This window comes from Asterias amurensis, chromosome 14 (assembly GCF_032118995.1).
Source record: "Asterias amurensis chromosome 14, ASM3211899v1".
Taxonomy (NCBI): Eukaryota; Metazoa; Echinodermata; class Asteroidea; order Forcipulatida; family Asteriidae; genus Asterias; species Asterias amurensis.
Window position 1 is genome coordinate 18,347,619 of NC_092661.1, and position 23,043 is coordinate 18,370,661.

At 37.5% G+C, this 23,043-nt stretch overlaps 2 protein-coding genes across 3 annotated transcripts in view; one reads left to right on the top strand and one right to left on the bottom strand.

Moving 5' to 3' along the window:
- The window catches only part of LOC139946962 (four and a half LIM domains protein 3-like), a 141,734-nt gene extending 125,610 nt beyond the window's left edge, over nt 1–16,124 (bottom strand). For both annotated transcript variants that reach the window (XM_071944754.1, XM_071944753.1), the window contains exon 1: nt 15,528–16,124. In XM_071944754.1, the coding sequence (XP_071800855.1) occupies nt 15,528–15,602 (75 nt within the window). In that variant the 5' untranslated portion in view covers nt 15,603–16,124. The remainder of the gene's footprint in view (nt 1–15,527) is intronic.
- An 857-nt stretch (nt 16,125–16,981) lies between these two features.
- LOC139946780 (uncharacterized) lies at nt 16,982–22,864 on the top strand. The gene is made up of 4 exons (XM_071944474.1): nt 16,982–17,405; nt 18,431–18,583; nt 18,795–18,886; nt 19,991–22,864. The coding sequence occupies exons 1-4, from the start codon at nt 17,079–17,081 to the stop codon at nt 22,326–22,328; spliced, it is 2,910 nt and encodes a 969-aa protein (XP_071800575.1). The 5' UTR covers nt 16,982–17,078; the 3' UTR covers nt 22,329–22,864.
- The last annotated feature ends 179 nt before the right edge of the window (nt 22,865–23,043 follow it).

Below are 23,043 nucleotides of genomic sequence, written 5' to 3' on the forward strand. Positions count from 1 at the left end.
GCTCCTGCTTTCAAGTCTCTCCGATCTTTTGTTCCTTCATTTTTTCCCCATTTATTGAAGCATTCTAGCGTGAGAACTGGTGAGAACTGGTACGTGGTGGCTTGTGTCTGTGAAGTGTTATAATAACCATAGAGCGTAAGACTGCAGACCCCTTAGGGTGATCCCTCTCCTGCTGCTTCCCAGGTTGTATGGTAAATTTGGGTGTGATCCCTAGTAAAAAAAATGGCAGTTACACTACAGTTGTATGGCTTCTGACTAGCACCCCGAACAGAGATATTGACAAAATAGCGAGACCGCTATAGGGCTAGATGGCTCAGTTGGAAGTGAGCGCTCACTGCTGGCATGCAGATTCAATAATGCTCCATCAAATTTGTCTTTGTTCTACCCAATGTTAATTAAAATTCCCCCAGTCAGTTTCCATTGTGTTGTGGTTTATTACTTATTCAGAAAAGGTAATAATCGATTGCATACTGATGTACATCTGTTTCCATTGAATTAATTTATTCGATTGATAACGGCAATCATCTCTTTCCCTCATTCTCACAGTGAATTTGAAAGTAGGCTAATCAATAAGCTTGTTTCAACACTTTCATTGGAATAATTAATCAGTTGTAAATCTGACCGCCATTTAGTTAAATGTCTAGAGCACCAAACCCGAGTTCTGATGGCAAAATCAATGTGGGTTCGAATCCCAGTTGTGAAATTTGTGTTCTTGGGTAAGACATCTATATTTGCTTCTCATCACCAAGGAGTTAATGGGAACCACTAGGAATATAGATTGTTGGGGTGAATAATAAGCAACATTTGTGCAAATTTTCAAATAAGTTGGGATGGTTTGAGGGATGCTTAGGTCATTTGATAGTAAAAGCGATAGGACACTAAAATATTGTTTTCTTAAACTGTCAAACGATAGTTATTTCATGATGTACTAGTAAACCTCCCTGAAAAAATGAATTTGGTATTTAGTAATTAGGTTTTATGGGTTTGTATTATTTTTTTAAAACCTGTTAACATTTGTGGAAGCATGCAGGTCAGCATACTTGCAAGTAGATGTTAGTGACAAAAAACAGACCATGTAATTAAAGGTTACAAAGAAGTTTTCCTGTTTTGCTTACAAACTCTCCTTCTTGTAAAGTAACCCTCTTGGCAAGCTATCCTACATCTATTACCTACTTACGTCAATATAATCACATTCTACAGGTAAAAGGTACTTCCTGGTACTGTTTTCACACCAGTGGCCAATAAATACACAAGTAACCATTATTACAATCATTGTGACATAAATTGGCAGACACTTGTGGAGACTGCATACCCTCTGGCCTTTACTTGTAAATGGGTTTGTGTTCAATTCTTTTATAAATACAATCTGTAGCTTACTCTGTTCTCATTGACACAATCAGAAACACGGGTAAGTACTGTATGTAATACGCCTATAATAAAGTTTTTTGCGGAAGGGGTAATGAAGTAAGAATAAAAATGTACATACAATTCAAAACAGTACTGCAAATCCCTGTTAATAGAATTTTCAATAAAAAACCTATGAAACATTTTTGTAGACTTTGCTTCTATTGTGTAATTTGTTATCTGATGTATGCCGTTTAAAGGTTGACAGAGTTCGCCTCAACTGTTGTGTTTCATCCACCTGTATGTTTCATCAGACCTCAGTTCATGCTTATAGAGGATAAAAGTGGTCTAAAAATAAGAGCAGGGTCAAAGCTGCCTGCAAATGTAGGACATTTTTTCCAGCCAGACAACCTCATCTTAGATTTGCTACAATGCACTAGGGCCTCCACTCATAACTACCAAATAATACATCCAAGACATGGGTTTTTCTTTATGAACCAGTAGAGTGTGGTAAACATGGTTTGTCAGTTAACAGCATTTCACAGTTTGCAGTGGCCCTCTAATGAAGGTTTTGTGTGAGTGTATAATACAATAGGGACAAACCTGTGACTGTGTTAAATGCAAATTGAATCATGTACAATGGAACAAACAAGTCCATGTACTGCACATTACAGCGGCCATACAATACAGCGCAGAGGAGGGGACACAATTACTGTATGGTCGCCAAGACCTGCTAATTGAAAATTGAAAGTTTTCCCACAAAAATTGGAGCATGTTCAGAATCATTTGTGCTCCATATTTCAAAACTGATTTGGCAAGGAATACAGGAAAAGACAAGGAATAAACAAGGCATTTGTTTTCAATTAATGTGTTTTTTATCCTTTCAAGCCTTGAACCATCTTCTTGTAAAATGTTAAAGTAGGTCCTCTATGGAAAATGATATTTAAAATTTTAAAAAATTATTGTTTTGGTCTGAAGGTTTATTTTTCAGTCAACTCATTGTGCATTTATTTAACCCCCATAACGGAGAAGTAGCAAAATGAAACATGTTAGAAAGATTAAATTCTAGTTGCAATCAGAGACTTCTCATAGAATCTGTTATCATTTTAGATGGAACATTGTGTAACCTCATTCTCTCTTAATGCAAAGAGCCATATGACGGACAACTCTTTTTAGAGTGAAAGACGGGTACTTTTAACTCGATTAAGAGTGAAGTTTTTTCCAATTTTACTCAAAAAGAGTGACACATATTGACTTTTACTCTCAAAAGAGCAAACTGACACCACTCGGACAAGAGAGTGAAATTTTTACTCTTAAATTTAGAGAGTAACCTAAACCACATTCATGTGAATAAATATAATGACAGATTGATCACTGAGTCAAGTAAACCCACACACAATTCTACTGAATTATACTCTAATATTGCTTATTAATTTACACATTTTTTTCCTCTCAATAATTTCAATATTTGAATCCTGTTTTAGAGCGAGATAAGTAAACATGCATTACAAAAAAACCAATGGATTTGCTGTTTATGCGCATGGCCGTCACGCTGTAACAAAATCCACATTAATTTTTTTTAATGGCTTTATAATATTTTAAATACTTGCATTTGGAGGGCACTATGAATATTAAATTGATGTTTACTGCAAAAGCTGTAAGGACCACAATGCCGTGAAGCCGAACTCCAGTAATGGTGCAGAGCCACCATATAGTCAATGAATACTTGATGTGTTTTTCGCGCATCTTTGCAGAAAATGTTTCCAAGTTATTCACCCTTGGAATGTTTTTGCATCAATATTGCATATAGGTCTGAAAAACCTACATGCATTGCATGAATATATAACTCAGTTGTACTGAATATTTGTGTACATTATTAAATCAGGATGCCCCAGTTCACGAATACCTTCAACAACAAAATGAAAGTGGAGTTTTTTTAAGAATTCGTCCCCCAAAAGTGTTAAAACTTTGGATTCATGTGATTTCATTTGTCAATTTGGAGGATGTTTCAAATCCAATACATGCCGGTAATCCAGTAATGGTTGGTTAAAGTCACGATCTGTTTGAATCTTTTCAGATCTAACACGAAAAATGTAACAGAAAAATCCCTTCTGTTCACAATCATCAAAGCATGACTTACTTCTATGGAATACAATTTTCCAAGGATTTTTGCACAAAACATGTGTACACCCAGCTGAGTGGTTTGGTTCCCTTTTATTAACGCCGAGTCTACAGACAACAATAACATGAAAAACATCAAAACGAACACCAATTTAAAAGTTGGTTTTCAAATAGCACAGTGGAAAATTGCAATACAGATCTAAGATTAGTAGTGCAAAAACATTATTTTTCATACAAAACAGAGCAAAAAGACCACGTTTCCTTTTACTAACTTAGAAGTCAAATTTGTATGCGTTTTGACTTAAATTTTAAATGCTTGTTTATTTAGGAATCTGTACATGCATTGGGAGTGTTCACTGCATCAGTCTTTTAATGTGGATTCCATTCAGAATTTCCGAAAGGAAGTTGAAGCAATATGAAAGCAGGTCTTGACAGGTCAATTTCTCACAAATTGAATCCATAAGGATGTAACCGGCCACAAATTGAGGAATCAGGTTTCACCTCTGGTAGGAACTTAAACAGCATGTGACTTTTCAACAAGTTCCCTAGCAACATACAATACACTTCAAGGAGGAAAGGAATTCCTGTAGAGTCCCATAACACTTGCCTCACGAGTTCCCGCAATGAGTCCAAAGCTTTAACCATGGCCTACAAAAATGTACAACCACGCACTAAACTCACTCCGGAGAAAAATATACAACTACTTGATAAACATTCAGCCATGTTGTTGCCCCAGATAAGACTGAATAATACATGCTCTGATGTAATTACAGCAGCGCCGTTAAAAAATTAGTCCATATTTCATGAGAGTTTATACAGTGCATGTAATACCCTTGTGCAACATGTGAAAGTACTATCCGATGTTACAAGTGTTATTATCGTGTGGTTTTAATTCACAGGAGAGGCTGTGAATGTCAGTCTTCTCCAAAAAGGAAACAACCACACGTTATCTTACTGATACATCTTGAATGATGAGCCATTATGTGATGCCATAAGCAGGACTTGAAGGGGAGACCTTTGGATAACAATGTCCTCATCACCTTGATGATGCCGATCAGTTATCAACATTATAATATGGAAATTCAAAATCAATGACACCCAATGCCTTTTGCTGACAACATTACCGAATGGTCAAAGAAATTGCCTGCCAATACTATTACTTTGATAACTTCATTTCAGTGCCAACACCTTCGATGATGTAAATAAGGGAGATGAAGTTTTAACTGATGTTGGTTAAGGATAAAGTGCTAAACAAGATGTACATACTTATACTTTACAAATCAAAATAATCTTGTGTGTCTTCCATACTCCCCTTAAAATTAAATAAAAGAACAAAAGAAAACCCACAAATTTACCAGAATCCACTACGTTCATTCACAGTCCGGTCATTAAGGTCTATCCTCTCATGTTTAATTCATGACAGCGAGAAAAGATTAGAAACGCCGCTTCCGGCACCAAGAAGAGGGAAAATACAGCTGTCAAATTGAATTGCATAATTCCTGCAACTGGCTGACGTCACCTGGACTCGGTGAATGAAAATAAACGACCGTAAGGGATGACAGCACCTTAAGGGAATAGCCAAATTATAAATTGGACCATCTATGACTTCTGATTGAATGAGAGAAACGTTTACATACTTTTGCTATTGACTGATGACACAAAACATCTTAATGTTTATGGTGGGCAGGGGTACATTTGTTGGTTCCCTCAAATTTATATTGATCCCAGTACGGTATGCTAAGATCAGTGTCTAGGATGTCATGTTTTCTCAAAGCAGTTAGAAATTTCCTAACTAATCAAATCCAGCGGATAAAATGCCACACAAATAAGTTTGCAAGGGTTTTTCTGTTTTTAGATTCTATTTTTATTTTATTTTATTTGTTGCTACCACAACAATGCAGTAACCTTAAAACAGGTTGTTTTCAAATAAGGGATTTCTCTTTACATTTACCACCCTTACGCCACCCCTTGCTATATATAACACAAAAAAAATTGTGTACATGATTTTGTTTAAAGCCATTATACACTTTCGGAACAGAAAAAAAAAATAAAAGTTCACAGATTTACAAATAACTTTCAGGGGTTACAGAAGGTAATGGTGAAAGACTTCTCATGAAATATTATTCCATGAAATGCTTTACTTTTTGAGAAAACAATTATAAATTCTCGAATTACGGATTTATTTTAAAGCCATTGGACCCTTTCGGTAAACAGTGTTTTCCAAGGCCCACACTTTGTGTACCACAACTTCTATATCAAATAACAAACCTGTGAAAATTTAGGCTCAATCGGTCATCGGAGTCGGGAGAAAACAACGGAAAAACCCACCCTTGTGTTTTAAAAAAATCCGTAATTCTCGTTAATAAGAATTTATATTGTTTTGACATTTTTTTTTTTTTTAAAGTAAAGCATTTCATGGAATATTATTTCAAGAGAAGTCTTTCAACATTGCCTTCTGTAAACCCTGTAAGTTATTTGTAAATCTGTGAACTTTTATTTTTTTTTCTGAACCGAAAGGGTCCAATGGCTTTAAACACATGTCATGACATGGCGAAGCGTGCGGAAACAAGGGTGGGTTTTACCGTTATTTTTTTCCAGACTCTGATGACCGATTGAGCCCAAATTTTCACAGGTTGGTTATTTTATACATAAGTTGTGATACACAAAGTGTGGGCCTTTGGACAATACTGTTTACCAAAAGTGTCCAATGGCTTTAAAGGTGAATGTGCATGCTCAATTTTTTTATTGGGTCACAAAGTAAAAGGAAAATATGTCTGAGAAACATCCTGAAAGAAATGATCCTGGGAAACATGAGCAACCTCTGTAAGCCTGCTCAGGAAGAGATAAAAGCAACAAACTAAAAAAGGAAACCATGAAACATTGATTACATTTTACAAAAAAACATAGGCCTACTGCCACTACGGCTTGGTTTCCGGATTAAGGATGAAAATCCAACAAAATTTCCAGAACTTGGATATTAAGAGACATTTCCTCTTTGAAGCTGTTTTCATATGGAAATAACTTTTATTTCAAGCATAATATTCTGCACAAAACAAACTTCTGCATAGTACATGTTTGTTAGATGATGTTATGTTTACCAACTCCACAAAGCTGTGGAGCAAAGACCAGTTTCAATCAAGCAAGAAAAGACAAATTTGAGGTCTCATCAAAAGCCAAGCAACTGTTAGGTTTTCCAATAATGAACAACGATGAACCATAAGGAGTATCAAGAAGAAAGAAGATGATGATGATGACGTCAGCAACCACTATCCCTACTCCAACCATGTGATAAATGCGACCCTCGTGACAGGTTCCTTGTCTTCCTGGAGGGTATCGTGTTGGCTCATTTCCTCCAAGGTACAAAGTTCAATTGTGTAACACTTAGATGTTGGTCTGCTGAGGCTGGCATCTTCAAGTCCTCCCTGTGGTTGTGCACACACATTAGGCAGGTGCTCTGGGTGAGAACCAATACCTTCTTCCTGCTGGGTGATAAGGCAGCATTTATTACCTATACATGTCTACTCTATGCCTCATCAAATCCTTGGGAAAACTGTTTTGATGGGACGGAAAGAAAAAGAGGAACAAACAATATTGAGCTGAGATGTAAAGTTGCAAAGAGGAAGTATTGGATGGAGGAAGGGATTGGGTTGATGGAAATTATTTGAGTAAAGGCTGCTAATGTAACACAACCCACACTCTAACTTCAAGTTTTTGAACCCATTTCCTGTACCAGGGTTGGATTTCACAAAGGTAGTCCTAACTTAGGACTAGTCCTAAGCAATGCTAAGAGATAGGACTGGTTCTAAGTTAGGACCAGTAACTCATCATAACTTAGGACTGGTCCTATCTCTTAGCATTGCCTAGGACTAGTCCTAAGTTAGGACTACCTTTGTGAAATCCACCCCTGGACCCTTTTGTCAGCCTCGGATAAGTACCATTGGATACTTCCCTGTCATCATCTATCCTCCCCTTCAATAATCAGTAGACCTACATGTATGTCCAATTAAAGGCATCAATCCAATGAACAGTACCTAAATAATACTACAAATCAAAATCCAACTTTACAAAGATTTTGGAGCTCACACTAAACAGAAATACGCCAACACTTTTTTCCCATGGACTATACCACACTGGAATGGACTCCCCACAATATCCTAGACTTAAAAGACTACAAAGCCTTCAAGGCAGCGATCAAAGCACACTTAAGACATTTCCACTAGGTCATTGGTCTCATAAAACTCTGATGCGATGCGGGTATCCGTTTTATCGGAGTATAATAATATCCAGATCCAGAAATAACCTAATCTGATTTATCTAAACTAAAAATCAGCATCAAGATTAATCTTTGCTTACCAAGACTAATCTTTGCTTAACACCATTTATGTCAGTCGTCATCAATAGTGGACTACTGATGTAGAGCCTATTTACTTCAAAGCTCCAACGCTCATGCAATGTAAAGAAATTTCATCCAATCCAAACCATACCCCACATTCTACATGTATTACCAATTGCAGGCATTCAACTTAATATGCCTCACAATGAAACATGCAGTAGTAGAGGCCCAAGTTATTTGATTTGATGTATACATTTTAAAGTGTATTCAGAATGCACATATGTGATTAATGTGCATGTATTGTATTGTAAGTAAAATTCAAAGTGCACAGCATTGTCAACACGGCTTACTCAACATACTCAGAGAAATTTCTCAAATTTCACTTTCTAATATTGAAGACATGTTTCTACCAGATCAATGCCCACACATCGTTACGTTATCTTCTTGCTTTTTCCTAACCAACACATTTCATGGTGCCATAATCCCAAAATGAACGCTGTGATGAAACATGAATAAATCCTGCGTTTAAGAAAGTGTATTTCATCATTCATTAAACTCCTCTTTCTCTTTAGTTCAAGTTGCCATTTACAATGCCAGCCCTCAATTCATCCTTAATCTTTAAAATGAAGCCTGTAGGAATTAGCAGCCTGTCCGGTGGTGACATGTGATATGTGTGGCCATTATCACACTAGTTATCACACAGTAAAGTACAAGTTTGTTGACAGGGCAATGCTATCACATGACACCAAACCTGAACAATTTCAGGCAAGTTTGGAAAGTGTCAATGTCAGAAAGACAACAATATAACAGACCGTCAGGAATTGACACACAAAGTTATACAGGATGTCTTTAAAGGAAAAACTTTGAGTGGCCATGCAGCGGAGTTGAAATTAACCAATCTTTCTCATAATATCACAAACCAAAAAATCCAAAATATCATAACTTAAATTTCATAAATAAAATATTGGAGAGAAAACAAACTTGCAATCTCAAAAATTATCTTTCATGACAGAAAATAACTTTGTACAACTGCAAAACATATGAGAAAATCCTCCAACCACAAGAGATGCACAAGAGTAGTAACTTAAAATAACATATTTATAAAACAAGTGATTGATGATCTTTCTATGCAATAAGCGGCCAAAATTAAAGGACAACACAAATTCAATTTAGAGAGCCACTTTCTTGTGTTGTACCTCTGATGGCCATTCGATTTTCAGGTATTTGGGTGTCAATTACTGAGACATCAATAAATGATTCATCACCATCCAAAACCTCAAATGAAACTTTTTAATTAATTAGTTTGAAAGTGGTTTTTTATTAAATAAGAAAAACTGTCAGAAAACACTAAGGCACTGATGTACTTGATTATCAAAATGTTTCAAATTTAAGAAATGTGACATAGACTACTTCAGGTCACACCTTTGTGCCCCCTTTTGTTGGTGAAGAAATACATGGTCACAACTCATACCACACCCCAGCCCCACCATTCCCACACCACCACTCCAAGAGATTTCCCCTTTAACATGAGCCAAAGAGTGATATTCATCCTGCGCTCATCTTCCCTCGTCTCCCAGACACGGCTCAGTGGTTTCTCATTAGCAACGCAGGAGGGGAAGATGTGTCATGTATTTTGGTTGAGATCGCGTCAACGATGAGAAATGGATACTCTGTGCTCTGATTGCCATTAAACACCCAAAACAATCTATACATTTGACAGATGTTATATTCCTTGGTTTTCATCTTTCTTTTTCATGGCTCTAAAAAGTTTGATATTTACTCTTTAAAACTCCAATGTGATAACAGCTTGCCATAGGCTTCGGAAGTCTGTGTCTAGTCATGGAAACAAACATATGGCGGTGAATCTAACACCTGGATGACTTGGGTTAGAATTAATTACAGTTACTCATATTCATTAAAAGGATTACACTGAGAGAAAAAGTGTAAAACTTCAGCAAAATAACGACACATAAAAGCCTGTGTTTAAAAGCAATATAGACCTACTTCTTTCATGAATGTTGTTATCATTGGGCAAGCTCAGCAGTCTAGAAATAATGTGTTTTATAAGATTCCTGGATAAGGTGTCAACAGATTTTCTTTGCTTACGGTGCATAATTTGTGAAGAATAAATAAGAAGGGGCACTAATCTCTGATGCAATTAAGACATCTTTAGATGTTCATTCACATTTAATGTGAAACTCAATTTGAGTGTACTTTGTTGGCAACGTCTATTCCAGTGTGTAGGCGTTTCTAAATTGATGTACCTGCACATTTTGGTTGTACCAGTATACTTATTAAAAACAATGTATTTAAAAAAGCCACCAGCTTCACCAAAAACTTAATTGCTTTGTAGTTTTTAGTGTCCCCGAAAAAAGATGATAACAAAATTATTGTACTATGTATTTTATGTTTAATTTTTCTCAATGCAGCACATCTCAAAAAATATTTATAACAGATATAATTCATGGGTTTAATTCAGCTTTGTTCCGAGATGTGTACGTGGGCCACTGAAAATGTAGATATCACAAACAGTCCCACATAAATGTAGTTCAAGGTACTTTTAGTACTCCAGTTTACTCATCTCACACAAGCATGAACATTCAAGTGCAGTCTATTCTCATTCATACAGCCAATATTTACAGACTATTCTCCGCTAAACCCAAACCCACCCACAGGCACAATCACACAATCACGCTTGCCACCGGCAATTTGGGTCTAATATTTATCACTGGGCCAAGCCCAACAGAAGCTGCCAGCTTTTCATGAGACTTTCATAAGATGACTCAGATCCCATGTCCATTAGTTGACTAAATTATAACAGAGCAGGCCCTTCATGGCGGCAAAAGGATTTCTATAAAGAAGTCAGTGACTGTGTGTGTCAAAAATTGCTCCCGGAAGGCTTGTTAAATGGTATTATTTTTGGCCTAAAAAGCTTTTGGGATGCACAGGCACTTGCACTCGCAGGTATCAGCAGAGTGACACTGTAATGTGTCCTACTTAAACCAGGTTTAAGTAGGACCTTACACATTATATACAGCAGCTGAGTGATCGACTTACTGTATTTTTTATCAGGGGCAAACTGCAACCAACAATATTTTATGTTGTATAGGCCTATGCTTACACTTGATTGGAACATTTAAGTGTCCCTTTTCGAAAGTTGAAACGGGCCTTGAAGTTCAAATTTCACCACGAGAAAACTGTCTCAAAACTGTGATTAGTTTGTGCTATTCATATTTCTGGATCCCGGATACAGTATGAGGATTCTGTCAAGGTGTGCTAATGCACTTGAATCCACTTAAGGGCTTAGTTTCAAGACAATCCTGTAGACTTTGGCGTGGCTCAGGCACGAGACACGCTTCATCAACCACCGCACTAGACACGTGTAAAACACCACAAAGTCATGCATGATTCTTCATCCAATAACATCAGCCGAGTTCTAGCATACTTATTAACTGAAGTTGCTTCAAGATTTAAAAAATCATTTTGAAAGTACTAGATTTTGGCTTCAGCAAGAAAATAGACATCATCGGATTAACTAAAATTATTTTGCAGAGGTGAAACAGAAATATTTACAGACCATATAAAAAAATATAAAAAATAATAATCCAGGCACACTAGTATTATAATGAAAAATTGCAAATGCAGTTCTTTGCAACACCACATAGACAGCTACAGATCAAACCCTCAAACTGAAAGAAAATACCAAACAATTCAGAAATCTTGGTTTACACTTCCATTTGGTTAGGGTACAAGTAACATGTCATTATGTGATGGTTCACAGGCATCCAGCTGAATCAAGGTTCGTCTTTGTCGTTAAGAAAGTAAATGTTTGCATTGGAGTAGCACATCACTTTTGTAAAGTGAACTTGATCCTTTGCCTATATTTATATTACTTTTTCTCGCTTCTACTCAAATAAACCCACCCACTCAAAGCTTTGAACTATTTTTTTTATACCCAACATAAAAATGAAGCAAGATTTTGTTACAGGAGCCCATCAGGACTAAAACATCATTTTTTGCAAAAAGTTCAGTGGCAAATTGTACAAACTTATTATCAGTAAGTATTATAGTTTTTGTATGAATATGCAAACCAGTAAAAGCGCAGATGTCTCAATGTTTTGGTCATGATTACAAATAAATCTGTTCCATCAGAACCAATAAGAAACCGTGATTGACTTTAAATACTAGAAAAGGATGACATATAAAGGAATCAAGTATGACTACATCTACATGGTTCTCCAATGTTGTACGTTTTTCAGTTGATGTTGGTTAAGTGTTTTGGAATGTTTTCCCCCTCCCCCAAGTCAATTTCAAAATTTAAGAGAAACTGTATTTTAATTTGAATTTAATTTAAATGTATGCATGGCACCCATGCTGTTCATCACAACATGTTAGTTTCCACTAATAAATTGTTTAGCACCTTGTGTAAGATTTTTTCACTGAATTATTTCGACCACCCCACTGTCCAATGACCCGGAAATAGCCAGATGGGAGAAAAATTTGTGGGTTGCAAAAATTGGTAAGTGAATAAATCCAGGAGTACATGTGTTCATGAGAGGCGGCATCTGCATAAGTCTCTCAGATCAGAACTGTTAATAATCCTCTTACTATCTGAGATATTGCTTGAAGCAGTGCGGTTATTAAGAGCAGGATTAGACAGGTTTTTTTCCCCAGTCATTATTGGGTAAATTAAACTCTGTTGTTGGAGTGATTGTCAGGGTTTGTTGCAAGCAAGTCATCCACATCAGCATCAGACTGATACTGTGATACAGGCGGGTTGTCTCCATAATAGTGTGATGGAAGTTAGCCTCATATAAATATCTTTGACAATCAAAATTAAACAAATTATGACAAAGTTTCAGATCTTGATGAAGCATGAGGAGCCTAACATTGGTATTGGGTCTAGTCAATTCATATTTTATACTCAATTATCAATGTAAATGTTAGAACATGCCTGAAACATGATTAATTATCAAGACGATAAACAATCCATCACTGACACCACAAACCGACTTCGTGTATAAAACTTCATTTCTTCTTCCATCTTTTTCGTTTTAAACAGTATTGGCCAAGGCCTACAATTTCATTAAGTTTCAATGCTTCAAAAAGCTTTAAATTTTTATTATGATAATTATACAATTATGCGTATATAAAGCACTTTGCACCAAGCTCAAATGTATACAAAAAAACAGCCGACACCAGTTTTGTATTTGTTGTGCATGTAATCCTCTGTTTTTCTGATGTGAGGCGCATGATGTATTGTAACACATTGGAATGTTTCACTTTGTGAATATGACTTCAATAAATAAAAAAAAATGATTTTGTTTTCCAAAACTGGGAGTTATACTTATCTTTCAAACATCAGACTAGGACTATAATCAGCCATTCTTTGGGGGTAAGGACAGGAACATTACATAATTTGTTTTGCTAACAAAACAGTTGCTGGAAGTGAAAGCACTTTATGTAATCCACCATATGCATAAACTGACAAACCTGTACAAGTTTGAGATCGATCGGCCATCTGGGTCACGAGAAAATAGTGAAAACCGATTACACATTTTTTATGACATTGATGCAAACAAAAAATGAGTAAAACACTCACTGAATAAACTCCAAACGCAGAGTTAAATTATTTTTTTCTCATCAAATAAAGCATTTCAGGCAGAAATATTTCAAGGGATGTTTTCTACTATCATCATCATTAGACCATGTAAGTTTGATCTGTGATCCTCACAGTTGTGTTTTCTTACCAATTCTGTAACGTTCCTTATGCTATTTTACAACAAACAAGTGGCAGGATCATAACTTCAAGATAACCTTCGTTATCGTATAGAGAGTAAGCAGCTCCTGCTAGTCTTCTGACCATATGGCTTTCATTTCAATGTATCAGTCGTGTGGAACCAATTTAGCAAGTACAATGATGTTAGTATGTGGAAATGAACCATCCAATATTAAATTTATTATTATATATATCAAATATCATCACCTAGGCATTACAAACTTGTTAATTAAGTTTAAAGGTGCAGTTTGATAACCCCTTCTGGCACCAATACCACCTTTTCGCACTACTTCAAAACGCCAGTAAACAACGCGACAGTCCCTTATAAAAATATCAGTAGGCCTTCACACGTATGTGTTATGTTGCAAAATTGTGTACCAGCACAAAAAACCAAGGGCGATTTGAACATGCACAAAGCAATTACAAAATGAATTATGTATACAGAACACTTTCCATTTTTCCCTACAAAATAATACAAAGTCGGTGAATTAGAAATTAAGGTTTTTTCAGTGTATTGTACTATTTCCTTGACAAGAATAGCTTTTATGAGAAGAGTTCTTTCAATATTAATCTATAATTAAAAGCGACATTTTATTTCTGAGCATAGACGAAACCCTATGCGCACAACAGTTCTCTTCTACAATAATGTACTGACATATGGTGTGTCTTTGATGAGCAGCCTACAACATTCGATCGGCAAAGTGTGGGTTCAAGTCCTGGTAGACATTTAATCGTTGTTCATTTGTGTTTCAAATGGCTGTTCAGCCATTGGTCCACTGTGTTGTATGTGCATAAAAGAATGCATGAAACTGGATGTGCCCAGTTAAGTTCCTCTTTACTGGATGGTTTGTACCAGCATAATAATATATTTCAAAGTAATTTAAATATAAATAATAAAAACACGGAAAACTGGGTAACTTTTAATACATTTTTGGGTTGAACAAACAAATTTACTACAGTAAGAATTGAACCTGCAACCCCCAGATGTACGTGATGGATTAGAATAATCAAAAATGTGTTTATGCCATCTATTTTATGTTGTACCTTTTTCCAGTGTTAAACATTAGAGTTAATTAAGCATGCAAAATTATCTCTGAATGCCTTGGCGGCTAACATCACGGCATCAACAAATATTGACATATTGATGTTAATTTTAGTGTCCATATGGGTCAAATTTCAGAAAACAGTTTAGTTGCCACAGAGTATCTAAGTTCACTTCATTACACACATTAATTCCAACCCTTACTTTCACATGATTTCCAACAGGTTTTTTTTTAGCCATAAGACAAGAGAAGGAGATGCTGTGAACGATTTACAGTTTATAATTACTGTAAAATGAGCTTATCTTCCACATTTAAAACAACCAAACGAAACAAATGGGAGGTATATGGCCAACCTTCCCCTCCTGTGACAAGTGGCACATTATACATCATTTCCAAACTTCAAAGATTTTGATGTTTAGCATCTTTGCTTAGCTTAAATTTAACTTCCCCATACGAAAGAAAGGATATGGAAGCACTGATTGATGTGCTCTATCCTTGATCTATGGTTCAATAAAATAATTCTCCCACTCCCAGCTGACAGTGATAATAAGGTCAACTATGAAGTGGAGAGCTGTGAGGCCAACTAGAAATAATAGGCCTTTAGTACTGGAATTTTACTTGAGGAATTTGTCCCTGTGAAAAGAAAAAGGACACAGCTTGGAAGGTAACAATTTTAGCTGAAGCAGACTAGAAATGCATCACCTTATATTTAATAAAGTAGCACTGGTGTTAACTGGCGATAATGAAAACAAACATTGTCTCGACTCTCGACCGAAAGCTCAACCACCAACAACGGTAGCAAGAATTTCTTACTAAACCAACTCATTGTCAAACGTTGACATTTCACCGACTTAGGCTTGTCAGTAACAAACATTGACAAGCTCCACAAAAACTTGCTCGCACTTACCTTTTTCTTGCGTCGTTTTGTCGCAGGAAACCGTTCCGACGAGGAAGATTGAAAGCTACCGCCACCGTCTGCCATCTTGGTTCCTGCAAAAGTGGCCCTCGCTGCCCCGGGGGGAACACACTAAAAAATATCTTAGCTCAAGTCCAGCAACGAAGTACACTTATTCTGTTTATTCCATAGGCACTATGCACAAACTGAGTAGTTTCGGTAGCGTGGAAGTTGTGTCAAAGCTAACACATTGTTCAGTTGTTTCCATTAGCCTATGGCCACAGCTTCTAATGGTCCAAAAACCAGTATTTCTTCTGTTAAAATCCGTTCAGAAAGTGTTTTCCCACTCCCGTCACACCACACGTCCAACGCGTTGAGTGGTTGAAAAAGACAGCTGCCAGACCCGTTCCACACACCGCGTTGCTCAACAACGCACAAGCTAGTTATGTTTTGACACCGGAAGTAATACAAGATGGGCACCCCCGGAATCACTTTGCCAACAACCTGTTAAAAAATTAATGGTTCTGATCGTCTGCTACCTCTGGCGTGCATCTGGACGTGCATTGCCCTGGGGAAACTTATCTTTCACATGGAAAATGGTCGTACGGATCATGGAGGTAGAAAGGAATATTCAAGTTTTTAAAATAACTGCTCTTGCTTGCTGAGAGACTGATACGAAAAGGAAAAAGAGTGAATTTACTGTTACTGACGACAGGTGTACACTAGTTGAGGGCGCGCTTGAAATGTTTACGAAGCAGACGAAATCAAGAATTAGCTGCCAACTGAGGGCGCACTTTACAATTTACAGTGTGTAAAACCGATGGTGCAAAATGCCAGCCCATCCCCCCTTGAAAGGCACTATATACTAAACTCCACAGCGGTTCGGCCCATCGGAGAATACCCGAGCGAGAATGACCTTATGACGTCATTTTGCATATATGCTTGCATCTTTTAGACATGAAAATATTAACAACCAGGTCCTAGTGGTTAGTCCACTCTTATGTAACAACTCCCCAAACCTGCTGCTACAAATGTACTTGAATAAAGAGGTCTGAAGCAGTACTTGCATCTTTTAGACATGAAATCATTAACAACCAGGTCCTAGTGGTTAGTACACTCTTATGTAACAACTCCCCAAACCTGCTGCGTGGGGGATCGTCGCGAACCGTGCCGGAATGTTCCGAGAGCACACGAAAAGTTCCGAACCGCTGTAGAGGTTAGTTTTTAGTGCCTTCCATCGCTTGAACATCAACATGTGCAAGTTTTTTAGACTAATAATAAGGCGTATTCAATATTAAACAGAAACTTTTGACAAAGTCCATAGATTTATAAAGACTCTATGCAAAACTGCACTGTAGTGATGCACGTTTGTGTCTGAGAGGCCGCATGGCGCAGATTTGCTTTTTGCAACGCGCGCGTCTGTCATTTTGCATCTCTCTCGAATGAGGGCACAAAGCTCCGCGTGAAATTGTAAAGCTACACTTTCATTTAACCAAGACGCTTTTGACAAATTTTGAAATATTGTTGTCTTAACTTCCCATCAGTAATACGAAAACTACAAAGATGCCATTTCACTCACTGTTAGCCACTCCTCCAAAACGTAACCGGCGTTTCTGTGAGTTACGCCCGGGGAACAAACAAAGTAAACACAGCCAAAAATCTGAGACGAATTTAGACAAGGAGTTGTTACAACATGTGAAGGAGGCTAGACTGTATCAAGACGTAGGTGTAGCATCTAGGAAGGGACCGAGAGAGGGGCAAGCTCCTTCACCGTCGCTACCATACAGTAAAGATTTCGGGACGTTTGACCTGACACTTTGTCTGGCTACCGATGGTCGTTGTGTGGTACTCGTAGAATATGAGCAGAGGATATTTGTCAACGGACGGCAGGTGAGAAAGTCTTGAAAGTTGGTAATAGTACAATATTAATTTAATTTATTCATTTATATTGCGCCCATTCCACAAAATGTACATAAGCGCATAACAAAATAATTACAAGTGTAAACAATTTACAACAAGAAAAAGTGAGGAAATACAGCAATCCATACAAATGAAAATACAAAAACCTTATTACTATCCAAAGAGTAAAATTGCAAAACATTAAGACATCAACCAAAATAAATTAGTAAAGGAACAATATAAATGCACATTCAGTAAAAACCTTCTTTAAAAAGATAAGTATTTTTTTCTGAGATTATATAAAAACATGAACTGTCGGTCTGATTGTTAGAGCTGGAGTAACAATATTAACGCCAGTGATAAATATGTTTGCTTTCAATTTAATAGAAGAATATGATTTTATTTTGTAGGAATATTGATGTTCGACAGACAATCACCCTAATAGTAAAGTTGTAACATAATAAAAAAAAGAATATGTTTTTATTTTGTAGGAATATTGATGTTTGACAGACAATCACCCTATTAGTAAAGTTGTAACATAATAAAAAAGGAATTTGTTTTTATTTTGTAGGAATATTGATGTTCGACAGACAATCACCCTATTAGTAAAGTTGTAACATAATAAAAAAAAGAATTTGTTTTTATTTTGTAGGAATATTGATGTTCGACAGACAATCACCCTATTAGTAAAGTTGTAACATAATAAAAAAAAGAATTTGTTTTTATTTTGTAGGAATATTGATGTTCGACAGACAATCACCCTATTAGTAAAGTTGTAACATAATAAAAAAAAGAATTTGTTTTTATTTTGTAGGAATATTGATGTTCGACAGACAATCACCCTATTAGTAAAGTTGTAACATAATAAAAAAAAAGAATATATTTTTATTTTGTAGGAATATTGATGTTCGACAGACAATCACCCTAATAGTAAAGTTGTAACATAATCAAAAAATAATCAACTACTGCGCTTGAAATGCATTTTTTTGTTTCATCCTAAAACCTGGATGTTTCAGATCTACATTCAAGATGATGGCCAGGTTTGGGATCGTCTTGGAAAGAAGAATGTAACTTTCCAGGGATACTATGACTGTGCCATCAAGGCCAAGAAACGTCTACGGCGAGGCATCGGTGCAAGAAATACCAATAAAAGTCCAATGAAGAATAAGGTCAGCTTCTTTCATCGCAACCCTTGTATTTCAAAGAAAGGAACTTCTGAATTAACCGACCAGAAAGACCATAACATTATTCAAAGTGTCAACAAGTTGAAAACATCAAGGAATAGCAGATTATTTACATAAAAGTTATGGTTTGGTAGTGATTGCCTTTATTTGAAATTCTTTGGAAATAAAAAAATGTAATTTTTTACAACTCTCACAGAATGGATGTTACGACAACAGCGCAAGATCCCCGGTTGGAGGCAAGTCAGTTGTTAAACATACACAACCAGAACTGCTTGAACAACATTGTGGGTGAGCATTACATTAAACAGCTGCTTCTTCAATAGACTGTGCAAGTCTCGCGCGCACCGGAGCGAGAAAACACGACAACTGAAGAACTTTATTTTTTTGTGAATCAAATCTTTGCTTTAATTTATTCTTAATGCCGAATCTGAACAACAAATCTACACATTAGAGCTTGTTTAATTAAGTTTTAGCTTTTTAAACAAATACACAATTATCGGTTAAAGTCTATGTATGGACACAAGTAAAACTCTGGGACAAGGATGTTTGTTTGATTTTAAATGTTTTGAAACCCCTTTTGTAAATCTACGCCCGAATGTGAAACTACTAAAAGCTGGTTTATACGCGGACGCAGGATGGTCGCAAGGGCGTTAGATAAACGCGTGACGCATTTTAAAGAGGAAGCCGACGCCCAAGCGACCAATGAAAAGGCTTTCCACCCCGCGCGGCCAAAAACAAGCGTCTGCGTAAGTTTCTTGATCGGAGATGGGCACAAATTCTTAAATTTTTACAACACACCTGACCTGAGGTCAAGTTTAAATATTGGTTTTTCTTCGTTATTTTGTTGACTTTATTTTTACTTTTATATATGTTGTTAATTAGTATTACATTTTTAACAACATATGTCATTTTTATGGTCATAAACTACATTAGACTAAAGTAATGGACGAAACAAAATCTCCCCAACGTAAATCTCCATAAGGTTGGGACCACAATGGTCCCGGAAGTTCAAATCCGCGCGAGACTTGCACAGTCTATTACATGAAATAATCGCCACAGTGTGGTATTGTTAATAATAGAATTGAAGTGCCATAGTTTTCGAGAAAGAAGTAATTTTCCACGAATTTGATTTCGAGACCTCAGATTTAGAACTTGAGGTCTCGAAAGGAACCATCTAAACGCACACAACTTCGTGTGACAAGGTTTTTTTTCTTTCATTATTATCTCGCAACTTCGATGACCGATTGAGCTCAAATTTTCGCAGGTTTGTTATTTTATGCATATGTTTGAGATACACCAACTGTGAAGGCTAGTCTTTGACAATTACCAATAGTGTCCACTGCCTTTAACCTAACATTTTAATTGATGTGAAACGATGTCTGTTTCTTTTAGGATTACGTTTGAATCTGAACTGACTGAACTTGAAGCTGCATTTGGTCGAATCATCGCCCGTCTATGCAAAATTATCCTGGACGTCATTGGTCACGAGACAACATTAGCCAATGAAAACACTGACCAAGAGAGTAGTCATAAAACTGACCGGTTGCAGACTACCCTCGATCGACTCTCTGATCAATTTCAGTCAGTCGTCGAGTTGAGCGCCAGTCTGCAAGCACAGTACGAATCTGCCGAGTCTGTACAAAACATGTGGACATCTGGAGATGGCCTGATGGAAGTGAACCAGAGACCGCTTGGATCAGAGAAAGATGACCCATCGGAATCCAGTCCTAACTCTCGACGGATGCAGGGGAGTAAAATCGTTAATAAGCCCCATGAATTATGGGTTGAAAACCAAAAGTTAAGACGGGAAGTCCAGACCCTTGAGCTTGACCTTAATCAGCTGGAGCACCTTCATAAGCAAGTTGAACAGCAGTTCTACGAGGTGGAGAGTGCCCGAGTAGACGCCCAGAACCAACTTGCGTCAACATCTGCCGAGAATGCGACTCTGAAGAAGCAAGTCTCTCGTCTAGCGAGTGGTAAAACAGTGGCGGAGGGAAGTTCATCCGAGGGCAGTGGAACCAATTTGCTGAGTCGGTTTGCAAAGAGGCTGTCTGGATCGGCAAAGCTCACCTCGCCAATAAAAGCAACTAATCCTTCCAGTGTCGAATCATCAAACGAAGATATTGATAATGTAGAAGAATGCAGTGAACATGTCCCTGCCAGGAGAGATGGAAGTAGTGAACTGGGTGAGCTTAAGACTCTCGATAGACATCAAAACCTCCGCTCGGAGATGAAGCGTCTGCGAAAGGTCTACGAAAACATGGAAGATGAAGTGGAAAAATATGGGGAAGAGAACAGGTCAATGCGCATGCGTCTTCATAAAATGGAGAGGGAGAGGGATGACCTACGGGGAAAACTTCGAGCAGCAGACAGCATTTTGGAAGATAGGAACAGAGAAATAGAACAAATAGATTGTACAAACTGTCATCTTAATACAAGGTGCACAGGTCTCTCTTCTGAGAAAACAACACTGGAACTTGAACTCAGCAGAGTCAATTCAGTTTGTGCAGAAACTGGTAGCCGCTTGAGGACAGTTGAGAGGGAATTGAAGGAATTTGAGAAGATCAATAAGGAGGCAGAGATAGAGAAACGACAGTGCAGAGACAAACTCGACCTACTGAATCAAGCACATCTAGATGAATGTAGTAAATCATCGAAACTTCTGAAGGAGAAATCAACCGTTGAGGGACACCTCAGTAGATTAAGACGAGAGGAGGGCGCACTTGCCGCAGAATTGGACAAGCTCCGAGTTGAGAATGATGGCAATGCTAAGGGACGACTTCGGGCAGAGAATGAAAATGAACGGATTACACAAGAGCTTAGGGATGCTGAGAAAAATCAGGCCGAGTTGACAGACGATTTGAACCATCTCCGCAGGAGTCTCATCAAGTCAGAGACGGCTTCGAAGTCACTGGACGCAGAGAGCGCTAAATTGAGAGAGAAATCCCACAGACTGAACGGCGAGGCTGAAGAGTTGAGAGTGCGATCTGAAGAGTTGTATCTAGGCAATAGAATGCTCGAGGAAGAGAACAGCTGCCTGAAGGAGATGAATCGAAAACTTCAGTCCGAGAACTCAGAGATGCAGGAAACGGTGTCATCTCTGACTGATGTCAACACCGGCATCCGAGCAAAGATGAGGCAATGGAACCGAGACAATGTCTCCATGGAAAACAAGATGAAGAAACTTATCAATGCCAAGGCTGCACTACACGGGGTGATCAAACAGCTTAACACCGTCAACTCGGATATTGAGAACCGCTTTGAGAAGATGGACAGTGAGTACGCAGACTTAGAGGTGCGGCTTGGTGGAAAGAACCCTAACGTTGGTGACGATCGCGGCACCTTCGAAGACGACTTTCAGAGGGAGTATAATAAGCTAAAGAAACAACTCCAGAACGACGACAGAAAAATGACGAAGGAAGAGAGGGATGAATGCCCAGGAGGGGCAATAGGTGAGGCAAGGAGGAAACCTGCCTCTGATGCTGTCGCCAATTTGAAGAGTGATTTTGCAGAGCTCGAGAGGGAATTTCTGCGTGGTGGACGGGATAAAATACAGAAAGATAGACCTAGCTCTTCCAATGTAAACGATATAACTTTTGTATCAGCATGTAGTGATTTTGACTCTGGGGAGCTTGGACTATGGTGGGATGATACTGGGGAGTTAAACAGCTCTTTGGTCTTGGGGGCAGAGCAAGACAAGTTGCAAAGAACGAGACAACTATCTGATTGATCAATTAGCTTACTCACTGTGAACATGTATGCCAATCGTTGTCTTAAGTTTGAGGCTATTGATGACCTTTCCTTGATAATAAGCCAAGCGACTCAAGAATATTACGCAGGGCTATAGGCCTATGGCTCAAGAAAGATGCCCCCCAAAACCCTAATTCGACCAAAGGCATGTTTCAAAATGATGTAACATGAGCTAGTTTGTGTGTTTGCGTTTTGGTATAAGACATACAATTACTGTGGGAATAAATATAAAGGCATGAGTGTCCAAAAATGTTTTCATATAGATTCTGTGAAAAAATGAGTTAATAATAAAAGGTTACTTTCCGTATCGTAGGACCTATGCTGTAAAATAAAATAATGTATTTGAAAACGTTTCGGTCTAATTTTGTTGGGTTGGAAAGTTGTTGCATGAAACAACAAATTCCAAGTGCCTTTACTGTGTCAATCTTGCTGTTAAAAAAATAATAATTAGTTCATCCATAAATTAATTTAAATAAAAAACAGCGTTATCATTATTAGTAGGCCTAGGCCTAACTATCTGAAGAGTTTTGCAGTTTCGGGGAACGAACAAGTGAATCCCCCAAAAAGTTCATAATTATTTCTTCCAAACAGAAATTGAATAAACGAAGAACTCGAATTTAACATTTTCAACGTATTAGCGTATGATAATACAACAACTAAAGATTGAGGCAATATCTTGGAAAAAAAACTTCAAC